The 10,919-nt window shown below is 59.5% G+C and overlaps 1 protein-coding gene across 1 annotated transcript; it reads left to right on the top strand.

The window, feature by feature from the left end:
* The first annotated feature begins 777 nt into the window (after positions 1-777).
* CRYGN (crystallin gamma N) lies at positions 778-8,345 on the top strand. Its single transcript, XM_046670539.1, has 4 exons — positions 778-798; positions 2,470-2,718; positions 4,377-4,522; positions 8,185-8,345. Exons 1-4 carry the CDS (start codon positions 778-780, stop codon positions 8,318-8,320), a joined length of 552 nt encoding a protein of 183 aa, XP_046526495.1. The 3' UTR covers positions 8,321-8,345.
* The last annotated feature ends 2,574 nt before the right edge of the window (positions 8,346-10,919 follow it).

The following is a 10,919-nucleotide window of genomic DNA, read 5'->3' as shown; positions in this document are numbered from 1 at the left end:
AGTTCATTCCACAAACTCTGAGCCTCTGTTCCGTGCCAAGAATTTCTGTGCCCTCAGGAAGTCTCACGCCGCAGTGGAGCGGCATGTTGCTGTACACCGGCCCTTGTCGTCCAGGGTGGTCTGGGTGCAGAGCACTGTGACCCACCAGCTCAGGCAGCTCGGGTGGGGGCAGGTGACAGATGGGGATCAAGGGTGAGCAATGATGGGAAAGGGACACACAGGCATTCCCGGGAGCAGGACGGCAGGAGCAGGGGCAGGAGGCGAGGGCCTCCACTGGGGCTTAGCGATGTGCGGGCGGGCCGGGGGTGTTACCGCAGAAAGTTGAACTTGGGGCCGGGACCTAAGACCAGAGCGCAGGCAGGAGGTCGGTCGAGGGCTGTCTTTTTTGCCCCCGGGAGCACGGCTCCATCCTTGGTCCCGAGACAGAATTCGGTAACCATGTGAGTTTGGGTGACCAGGCGAGAGCTGAGAACGGGAGCCGGGGAGGTCAGCGAAGGCTCTTGCGGAATGGGGGAGGGGGAGGGGCGCGCTGCGGGAGCTCCGTGCGTGAGTGTGTGTGTGTGCATGTGTGTGTGCGCGCGCGGGTAGAGACCGCGGGGCGCACGCGGGGCTCGAGGGCCGGGGGCCGGGGGCCGGGTTCCCAGGCGGGCGGCCCCCGCGGGCTTAGCGCGCCCACATCACTGCCGCCGGCCCAGCAGATCTTTTGTCCCGGGCGGCGCTGACCCAGCAGGGCCCGCCCGCTATATACGGCCCCGGGCCGCGCGGGGCGGGCGCACCATGGCGCAGCGCTCGGGGAAGGTGAGTGCGCTCTCCCAGCCCCAGCCCTGAAGGTAACCGCCTGGGCCCTGGAGCCAGGTCCCGAGACCCGGCTCCCACTTGCTCTTGGTACTCGGGATTGAGGCGGGGGCAGGAGGGGCGACAAACTCTTACTCAATGAGCCCTTCCTTCGCCCTTTGCATCCTTCCCACGGCAGCAAAGCTGGCTAAATTTCTCTAACAAAACGCGGCGGCCTGGCCCTGGCCAGGAGCCTCTCCGGCCTCCCCCTCCCACGCCGTCCAGCACTGGCTCTGGGGCCCTAACCCCGCCCCTAGGGTCGGGAGCAGGGAGGGTGATCAGGCCTGAGGGCTGCCTTGGTTGGGGTGGGAGAGCCTGGACTTGTCCTGCAGCCCTGGGCCCACTGCTGTCTCTTCTTTTCCTGAGGCTGGTCTAAAGGGGGCTTCTCCTTCCTCAGGATCTCCTCAGGGGCGCTTGGGGCTGGTTCTCTGCCAAATGTTGAGATTTGAGGGCCCTTCAAATTCTGTGGGGGACGAGTTCTTCCTGAATATCCCCAGGGAGGGGGCGGCAGGGGTTGCTCCCCACCAGACCTGTGTTGTGCAGGAAGCGTGACAGGAATTTCTCTCTGTCTCTAGCTCCCTCTCCTAGCTGATCTGAGACCCCTTTGGTCTCCAGGGGCTACATTCACGGCTAGCTCAGTCTGCATGGGCTAGGCTGTGCTGCAGTGACAAACAACCCCAGGGCTCCAGGCCGTCCTGGTCCGCACGCCCTCCCCTGGGCCCCCGAGGGGTGCCTTGGTCTAGGCAGAGGGAAGGGGGAGCTGGGCTCTCAAAGATTCCACTCCAAGGGGCCAAGAGGGCAGCTCTGCCATGGGTGACAACACAAATGACGAGGCCCCAGGCAACGTTATTTGTACTTAGCCAGAGTTGTTCCAGGAGCACGATTCTTGAAACCCAAAGAGTGATGGAATGGTTGGAATTGTGGATTCCATGGCAGAAAGTGAGTTTGGGGGTTGATGTGGTTTATGTTGTTTAGTTTGGGGCCAAGGAGAACCTGTCACTGCTGCATCACCATAGGACAGCTTCTGAACTGACTGCTGGGTTGGTAAAGCTCCACATCTGACACATGCCTGCCACCCAAAGGAGTGGCCTAATAAACAAGGGGACGGGTTACACTGAAAAGGCCCTCTTTTAAGCCATTAATCCCAAGCCAGGCCCTGACTTGGCTCTGGTGGACTCAGTCTCTCCCGTTAAGGGGCCCAATCCCAGGAACCTGGCTTCCTGAAAACTAAATATTGGGTTATGATGGTGGGGTTGTGGGTGAAATGTAACATTTCCTTGGATGTTAATGTTTTAACATTAAACAAAAATCGAGTTTTAAAATGCAGTGGGAGCATGAAAAGAGCCTGTTTTCAAATGGGCCCCTGGACAAAGGGGACTTTGTCCTCCTTGTCCCCATACATCTTCTGAAATCTGCTCAACCTCCAGCCCTCAGGATGGCTGACCTCAGTCCACCATCCGTGCATTCTTTCACCCAGTCAACAAACAGTGTTAGGCACCTACTGCATGCGCAGCAGGTCTGGGCTTCAGTGGCCTGGGAGTCGGGGTTCAATGGAGGGTGTTGGGCCTCAGGCTTCCCTCCCAAAACTGAGGGAGAGAAGTCCCTGCCCCCACACCCTCTCACCCACCTTTCTAGATCACTCTCTATGAGGGCACCCACTTCACGGGGCGGAAGCTGGAGGTCTTTGGGGACTGTGACAACTTCCAGGACCGAGGCTTTATGAACCGGGTCAACTCCATCCACGTGGAGAGTGGAGCCTGGGTCTGCTTCGACCACCCCGACTTCCGGGGCCAGCAGTTTGTCCTGGAGCACGGCGACTACCCTGACTTCTTCCGCTGGAACGGCCATAATGACCACATGGGCTCCTGTCGGCCTGTGGGAATGGTGAGTGGGCCGCTCCACCTGGGGGCTTTCTGCTGGAGAGACCGAGGGTCAGTCCTGATCAGACAAGGCGCAGGTAATCAGGGAGCCTGGCCCTCCCAGCTGTCAGATCTGATGAGGCCGTGGGATCTGTAAGACAGAGAGGTGTCTCCCCACCGACCCAGCCCCTCCTGTGGGTGTGGGATGGCGTGGGGACCAAACTGGAGAGCCCCTGGAAATTTTCACGCCTACGTTTTCAGGTATGGATCAGGAAACCACTTTCAACTTCTGATCCCAAAGTCTTGCTGATTTTTCCACTTAAAACGCTGTTGGAAATATTAGAAGTTTGGATTTGCAACCGGATGGGGGAGCATTTAGCGAAAGAAAGGCTGCTGGGGGCCTGGTGTCCCCGCCGTGCAGCTTGTCTTGTAGTGCTTTTCAGACTTCGATGCTGTGATATGGACGCTTAGGTCGCCGCCAGTCCTTGGGAATCTGGGGGGCTGCCATCGCACAGGGTGGCCCAGTATGTGTAGGGAGAGCAAATGAGGGGTGTCGCTCTCCATGGCAGAGAACAATGTGTGTCTAGTTGCCCCATGGTGGGAGTTGAGAGCTGGCATTCCCATTCCTTAGGATTCTCCCAAGTCACAAGCCCTCCCTGACATTCTCTGAGACCCAGACGGCCAGGAGGGAAATGGCTGATTTCTGAAGCAGAGTGAGCAGCTCCCAGCAGAGGCTCAGCCAAGGGTCTGCAGAAGGACCGCCCTGGACGCAGGGCCAAGGGGTGCTGGTGAACATCTGAGGGACCCCAGGGAAGAGGCCTCCTGTGTGGGGCCCCCTCTCTTTTCTACACGGGGTGCAAAAGCAGCTGGGCTTTGGCATCTCAGATTGTAAGAATGCTTTCTTAGTATCTTCACCAGGCCACGGACATTTGGAAAAAGGAATTAACGTGACTGGCCCTGGATCTTGCATAATGCTATGAACATGAAACATATCCTAGGTATCTTTCAGATGCTGTTCTCGTACGAACTATCCTTGGGGCCAGCTGTGACGCAGACCCAACCCCTGCCGGTGCCAGGGCCAGTTGGGAGCTGGCCCTCCGCTGTCTTTTGGAAACACGGGGAATCTTATAGGGAGATACGTGTCCTCATCCCAGTGAGCCAGCTGGCATTTCAGCAAACGAGATCTGTATTGTTTTAGATTTTTGGCTTCATATTTTAATAAAAGGTTCTATTACAGTTTGTAAAATATTATCATTTGAAGTCTTGGCCATGGCTTCTAGGCCTGGGGCGGGGGTGTGGCGGTGAAGGACAGAGGAATGTGTTGGTGTGGCTGGGTAGGGGTCCTGGAGGGAGCCCAGTGACCCAGGGCTGGCCCTGGTCTGAGCACAGCCGCTGTCCCCTGGGGAATTTTGGCCCTCTCTGACCCTTGGATTCTTCAGTTGAAGAAAGAGGAGATTGCACCATTTCAGAAACTCTGGAGCTTCTTAAAGTAATAGAACCCTTGTATCCAACCAAGTCTCATGTGCAGGAACAAGCAGAGGTGCTGGGTGGAAGTGCTTGTGTGGGGTTGGGGGCCCAGCGCCCTGGGTGACCTGAGTTCCTGCGCACAGGCACACGGGCTTCTGCGGACTGGGCGGGAGACTCAGGCCATTTGCCTCCTTTCCTTCCTCGTCTCGCCTGCAGCACGGGGAGCACTTCCGCCTAGAAATCTTTGAGGGCTGCAACTTCACTGGCCAGTGCCTGGAGTTCCAGGACGACTGCCCCTTCCTGCAGAGTCGGGGCTGGGCCAAGAACTGTGTCAACGCCATCAAGGTGTACGGGGACGGAGCGTGAGTAGCGGCCCAGTGGGGCCCCGCACAGCCGGGTGTGGGGAGGCTGCTGGGATGGGTCAGACCCCAGAGAGGGCAGCGTGGCCCCTGCCCCAGAGGCCCTTTCCCTCCCTCAGCTGCCTCCTCTGCCCCATTCAAGCAGTCGGCTGTCTTCCTCCATGGCCCAGGAAGCCCATGGAGGGGACGCAGGGCCCCAGAGGCAGCCCTGAGGGAGATGCGCTCCAGGGCCGCAGCAGAGGTGGGAGGACACTGCAGCCCAGCAGCTCTGTGACTGGCCTGATCTCATGGACTGCACTGGATTTTCTTGAGCCGGAGGACGCCTGCTCTGAGGAGGGCGGCCCTGCCCACCCCTTACTTACCCAGCAAAGCCGACCCCTGAGCTGGACCTTTCCTGCCAAGCGGGCAAGCCCCCGCCATGCTGGCCTCCCAGGGGGAGGGACATCAATCTCAGTGGCTCACTTCTGATGGACGGAGTGCCTGAGGGCTAAGGCTCAAGGTCCCCCAGTTCAAGAAAAACAGGTGCCTGGGCCGGAGGGGCTGGTCTGCACTGCTCCAACAGAGCCAGCAGCACTGCGCTTGCCTATGCTTCTCTTGGCTCCTGCACACTCGATTCCTTCCGTCAGCTAAGGGCAGTCTCTACGCCCATTATGCACATCCGTTGTGCACAGCTTCATAGCCCCTGTGCACACTCAAGTTGGCCATCTCTTCATCCTCCCGTCCATCTGGCTGGGTGGAGCGTGTTGCCCCATTTTACAGAGGAGCAAGCTGAGGCTCAGAAAGTTACCTGAGCCCTTGTGAGCGGCACAGCTGGGAGTGCAGCCAGGCCTTTGCTTCAAGTCAGATTGTCCCTGATCTAGAGGCTCCCCAGACCTCAGCCCCATCCCCCCAGGACGAGAGCCCCCACGTGGGTTTCAGGAGCCCAGCTCCTGTTGCAGCAGCTAAGGGGTCCATTTGCTGTCTGTGTGTCTGAGGTACAGGATCTGGGAATGTCACGAGGGATGCAAGCGAGCGGTCATGGGAGGGACTGAATGAACACAGTGGCTGAACCAGAGGAAGAGCTGTACCCCACCTTCCCCTGGGTGGCCTGAAGTTGGCTGCTGCACCCAGCCCCCTCACCCAGGGGTCTCTCTTCCTTTCCAGAGTCCCAGGGGAACTCTGCTCACTTCCTGCCATTTCTCTGTCCCTCTGGTTCTCTCCAGGGTTCTTTTTCTCACATCTGCCTTGCCCCGCCTTTCTGAAATCCCATGTTTGCCCTAAGTTGATGGCACCTAGGAATCTGGGGGTAGAATCCCAAAACAAGAATTTACCTGGAAAACCCCTGGTTAGATTGTGTCTCAGGAGGCCACAGTCATACCTTTGCATGGAAGGTGTCCTGAGACCCTTAATGGAATCCCCCTGCACCCACCCCAGGGGCCTCCAGGGCTTGTTTAGAAGCAAAGGGAAAGGCAGGAGCTAAGAGTTTTGACTGTATGGGGTGCACCTTACCTATGAGGAGACAGAGGCTCAGAGGGGTAAGGGGCCCACGTGGAGGCTGCCCGTGGTGGACCCCACATTTAGACCAGGGGTTCTGCTCGACTCCCCGTGGAGCCCTCATCCTTTGTCTCCTGTGACTTTAACTTGTAAAAAAAATTTCAAGCCCTTGGCAAAGAAAAGCTGCCAGACAGATTCCCCTGGTCCGGACAGGACCTCCTTCAAGGCCTTTCCTGGAGTCTGGGTGGGGGGGCACACGGCGGGTCTCCCCACCACCTCCCATATGCCTAGAGTCATTTTCTTCTAGGGCCCGTGTCAGCTCAGGAATGACCTGTCCCCACAGGTCCATGTCCTGGAGGGACTTGGAGGGAAATGTGCCAGCATTGCATTCTCCCTCCTGGCCCCCCTCAAGGGCGCGGTCCTCATGCTGATGTGGCCAAGCCATGCCCCTCCTCCCTTCCTCTTTCTGCCTTCTCCCCAACAGTGGCAGCAGGAAGCAGGGGCCAGGAGAGGATGAAGCTTTCCAGTGGAGGCTCAGCCAGTCCCTTCCTCTTCTTCCTTTTGGGGACACCCACACATGCTCTGGGGCAGCCCATGACACTGCTTGGGGTATTTCCCAGCTCTGTGAGAGAGGGAGTGATGGGCCCGCTCCCTTAGAGGTGCCTCAAGCCTCACCACAGTTGTGGGCATGGGAAGGCCGTGGGCATGGGGAGCGGGTTGGGGACATGGGAGGAGCCATAAGCATGGGAGGTAGGAGGGGAGAGGGCGCGAGGGTGTGCTGTTGGCATGGGTGCTCTGTGGACGTGGGAAGGCTGGGCTGAACCAGGCCCGCCCTGAGCTCCCGGCAGGCGCTGCCTGCTCGTTCACATGCTCAGCCTCTCTCTCTTCATGCCTGAGCCCTGACCCTCACACAGACTGCCACATACCAGATGTGGGGTTAGGATGGGGAAGAGAGGACCCACAGTGGCAGGAGAGCGGAGAGTGGGGGTAGACTCAGTGGGCTATGTGGCTTTGGGCAATCACTCCCCTTCTCTGGGCCCTGAGCTGGATGGGATCATAGATTCTGAGTCCATGTCCCATGGGGAAAAAGCTCCCTCAGCCGCAGAGTGCTTTGGGGCCAGTGGGCAAGAACTGGTAGGGACAAGGTAGGGGTTCAGGGCAAAGACAGGGTCAGAGCAACCCTCGGCCTGAGCCAGAGGGACCCCAGCAACTGGCTCTGGGTGTGTGGTCCCAGAGACTGAGCCCACTTTGCTGCCCAAGGCCACCAGCCCCCTCCACGACTGATGGAGAAAAGCTGTTTTCCATCAGTGGTGAAAGTGAAAGAGAGGTCAGTGAGGCGGAGAGGCTGGGCGGCCTTGACCAACAGTGGGTGTGGACGAATTGGCTTTGAGTCCTGCTCCAGAGAGGCCAGCCTGTGTGCCCCCTCCCCCACGCCTCTAGCCCCTCAGCACAGGCTCCAGACCCCGCCTCCAGTGGGCAGTGAGCCCCGTGGACCTTTTTCTGGTCCCTCCTCACAGCTCCGTGCTTGTCTCAGGGGTGGTAGAATGACAGGGTTGGAACAGTGATGCTCCCCAGCTGTCTGAAGGTCTCTCCCTGGACCACACTCCCTCCCTAGGGGGAGACGGACTCTTCTGGTCCCCCTTTATCCTCCCCAACGCCCCATCTAGAGAGAAAGCTTCTTGATTACCGGGGCATCCTTCACCTGCTGCCCCTGGGTGGTGGAGGGGCAACATGTGAGTGGACTTACTTTGGACTCTCCAGGGCCTGGAAAAGTGCAGGCACACGCGTGAACTCGAGAGCATGCGCTGAATGACTCAATAGTAATTGGTCCCATTCTGTGCCAGCTCCTTGCCAGGCGTCTATGCAAACAGCCCCTTCCAGGAGCAGGAAAGAGTGGGGGGGGGGGGAAGCGATAAGGGCAGACCTGCATCCTGGAATCATTCCTTGCGATGAACATTCTGGACTGGTCAGTTTAAAATGTGAGCTTTTCCTGTGCACCCTCGGGCACTCAACACTGACCCTAACACTCGGGGCAGTGAAAGGAGGGCAGGCAGCGGGGGAGGAAATAAGCCAAGAACAGGGCTGAGTGCCACCGGTGCTCCCGAGAGTGAAGTGGGTCTGCGGCCGGGGTAGGGTAGGGGGCCTGCGCTGCTCAGCACTGGCCGTCTGACCTTCTGGCCTCCTGGCCCTAGGTGGGTCCTGTACGAGGAGCCCAGCTACCGCGGCCGCATGTACCTGGTGGAGCGCGGCGACTTCCGCAGCTTCTCCGACTGGGAGGCCCCCAGCGCTCGCGTCCAGTCCCTGCGCAGGGTGGTCAACTTCTTCTAGCCGGGCAGCCCGTGTCTGGCCTGGAGAGGGCGGTCCCCTCCCACCCCTCCCCGGACAGGGGGCCGTGGGGAATAAAGGTCATAAAAGCGGAGAGCTGAGCCGGCCTGCGTGATTTCTCTGCCCCTTCCTGACCGCGGGGCAGCCGGGTGGGGGCACCCCAGGCCCTGGGCAGGAGGCTGGCAGGACTCTCCAGGGCAGAGCTGAGGGGACCGGGAAGAGTGGAGGAGGGCACGGTGAGGCACCCACTGGGGCAACATTAGGGCTGGAAGGGGCCTTTAAGTCATGAAGTCCAACTCTTTAATTTTACACGTGCCCCAAGGGGGAGTGACTGCCTCGGGTCCAAGAGCAAGGTCCTGGTGGTGTCAGGGCACTTCCTGTGACCCTGCACCCCCCCACCCCGGCCACTTAGGGGAGAATGGGAGGGAAGAAGTGATGGGGGGAGGGACAAGGACAAGGAGAAGTGATGGGGGCGGGGGCGGGGGACTGACGAGTCTGCTCCCTCTGGGCTGTGCCTCTCCCTGACTCAGCAACATGGGGCTGCGGGCCATGTGGTCTGCTCCGCAGCCAGAAGCCTGCCCCAGGGTTGGGGAGTCTGCATCGGCAGCTGATGTTGGCCTCCGGGTTCATAAGGGAGGTCGCTCTGAAAGGATGGGCTGGACCCCAGGGACACATCCACCCCTTGTGTCCTGTAAGGAGAGAGAAGTGGGCAGGGGGCTTAGCAGACAAGGGGGTTGTTGCGTGGACAGGTGAGTCCGCGGGGAGCGGGGAAGGAGACGTGGAAGGAGCTTTCAGGGCTGGAAGGAACCAAACCCCAGCCGCTCCCAGGCCTGGGCAGACCCAGGGCCCAGGCTCCCTTCACCCCCACGGGTGAGTCCACTGAATTCTTGGTGGCCTGGGCCTTCTCCAGGACACTGGGTCCACCCTTTTGAGGGTGGGCTGGATTGGGGGACACTGCCCCAGGGGGAGAGGGAGGGGGGTGCCTGTCCTGGGAGGTGGTAGGATTTCTGGGAATAAGAGAGTCCTGGTCCCCAGCATCTCCCCACCCAGTGTCCAGCCTCCCCTACCCAGTGAAAGAGGACGAGAACCTGCTGGACACCGGGGCTGGCCCGGGTAGCTCCCGCCCCTGCCCACAGCCCTCACCAGAATCCTAAACTGCAGAGCCGCCTGGACTGACCCTGGCTTTTCAGAAGTGGATGGATGTGCTCCTCGGGGAGGAGACCTTGGCTGCTGTCCTCCCCTGTGGGCCGGGCTCCTGGGAACGCAAGGGCACTGGACACCTGGACGGGGTTCATGGAGATGAGGAGCCCAGCAGTGTTCCTCCCGCCTGGGCGCAGACCAAGGCCCCAGGCTGGAAGAGGCATCAGAAGCTGGGACGGTGTGATTCACCCGCCACTTCTGACCATTGGGTAAAGCTCATGGTCCAGCTTTCCAGACCCCCATGCTCTGCGATCCTGGGGTCCCCTGCCCCCACCGCTGGCCTCTGCCTGTCCACGCCATCTCCCACCCCCGCCTCACCGCACTTCTAGCTGTGCTTTTCCGAGTAGGTGAGGGTGTCCTGACTGGGGAAGACCCAGTTCCACTGGCCACTCCCTCAAGACCCTCATGGGAAAGTGCCTGAACTTGGAATTGATATGTAAACTGGAACTGAGGCTGGCAGACAGGCTGGGTGTGGTAGGAATGGAACCTGGAGTTTAGGGAGGGAAAAGTGGGCCCCTGAAAGAAAACAAACAAAAACAAAAACAAAAATCTCAGGAGCTGGGTTCTGCAGCAGGGCCTGAGTGTGGAAGAGAATAGGGTGGCTGTCCCAGTGGAAGGCAAGGTGACAGTTGCCCCAGTTCCCAGGTACCTCCCACCCCCACCCTCTCATCCCCCATTGAGAGAGGAAGGAGAGGAAGGGGAAAGGTGAATCATCAAGGGCTCCCCAGTTCACCCTGGACTATGGCCACCGCCACGAGCTGAGAGGCAGAGGTGTGGGGCCCCGTGAGTCTGCTGTGGGACCCTCCCAAGCAGAGAAATTACACCACTGGGCGACTGTCTACACTGCTGGAGCTGTGCTGGCTGCTCTTCTGCCACTTGTAAATGGGGGCCACAAAGGTTGCCCTGTACCCCCACTGCCCCTCAGTCCGACCCAGGGAAGGGTGCTCTGGAAGCCTGCGGGATCTGAGGACTGCCAGGTGCAGCGGCTCCCTCCATCCAAACCCTCCTCCACGAGAAGGTTCGGAGCAAGAACTGAAAGAAACCGCCACAAAACCAACAGCAAACCTGTTCAAATCTCTAAGCCCGGAGCAAACTGACGTTTAAACGTACCGTCACTGTGTCTGAGTCGGCAAGAGCGTTAGTTTAAAGTTGTGCTCTTGTTTTCCTTTTCTCTGCCAGTCTGTTCAGGAATGGAGAGCTTCCTGTGTGAGCTCAGCCACGCTGTCCCCACATGTGGGAGGCCCTGCCCAAGGCCAGGACCCTGTCCCTGCGCAGCTGGTCTTTCGTGACCCACGGCCCCTCAAACCTCCATGCCAGGTCTGAGAAAGGGGGATCAGCAGGTCCAGCTGGCTTCGGGCCTCTAAGATCTCACACCCCTTGCCTGTGGTTGAGGATGATACCA

Source organism: Equus quagga, chromosome 8, assembly GCF_021613505.1.
Source record: "Equus quagga isolate Etosha38 chromosome 8, UCLA_HA_Equagga_1.0, whole genome shotgun sequence".
In the NCBI taxonomy this organism is placed as follows: Eukaryota; Metazoa; Chordata; class Mammalia; order Perissodactyla; family Equidae; genus Equus; species Equus quagga.
This window is presented reverse-complemented; position numbering and strand designations above follow the sequence as displayed.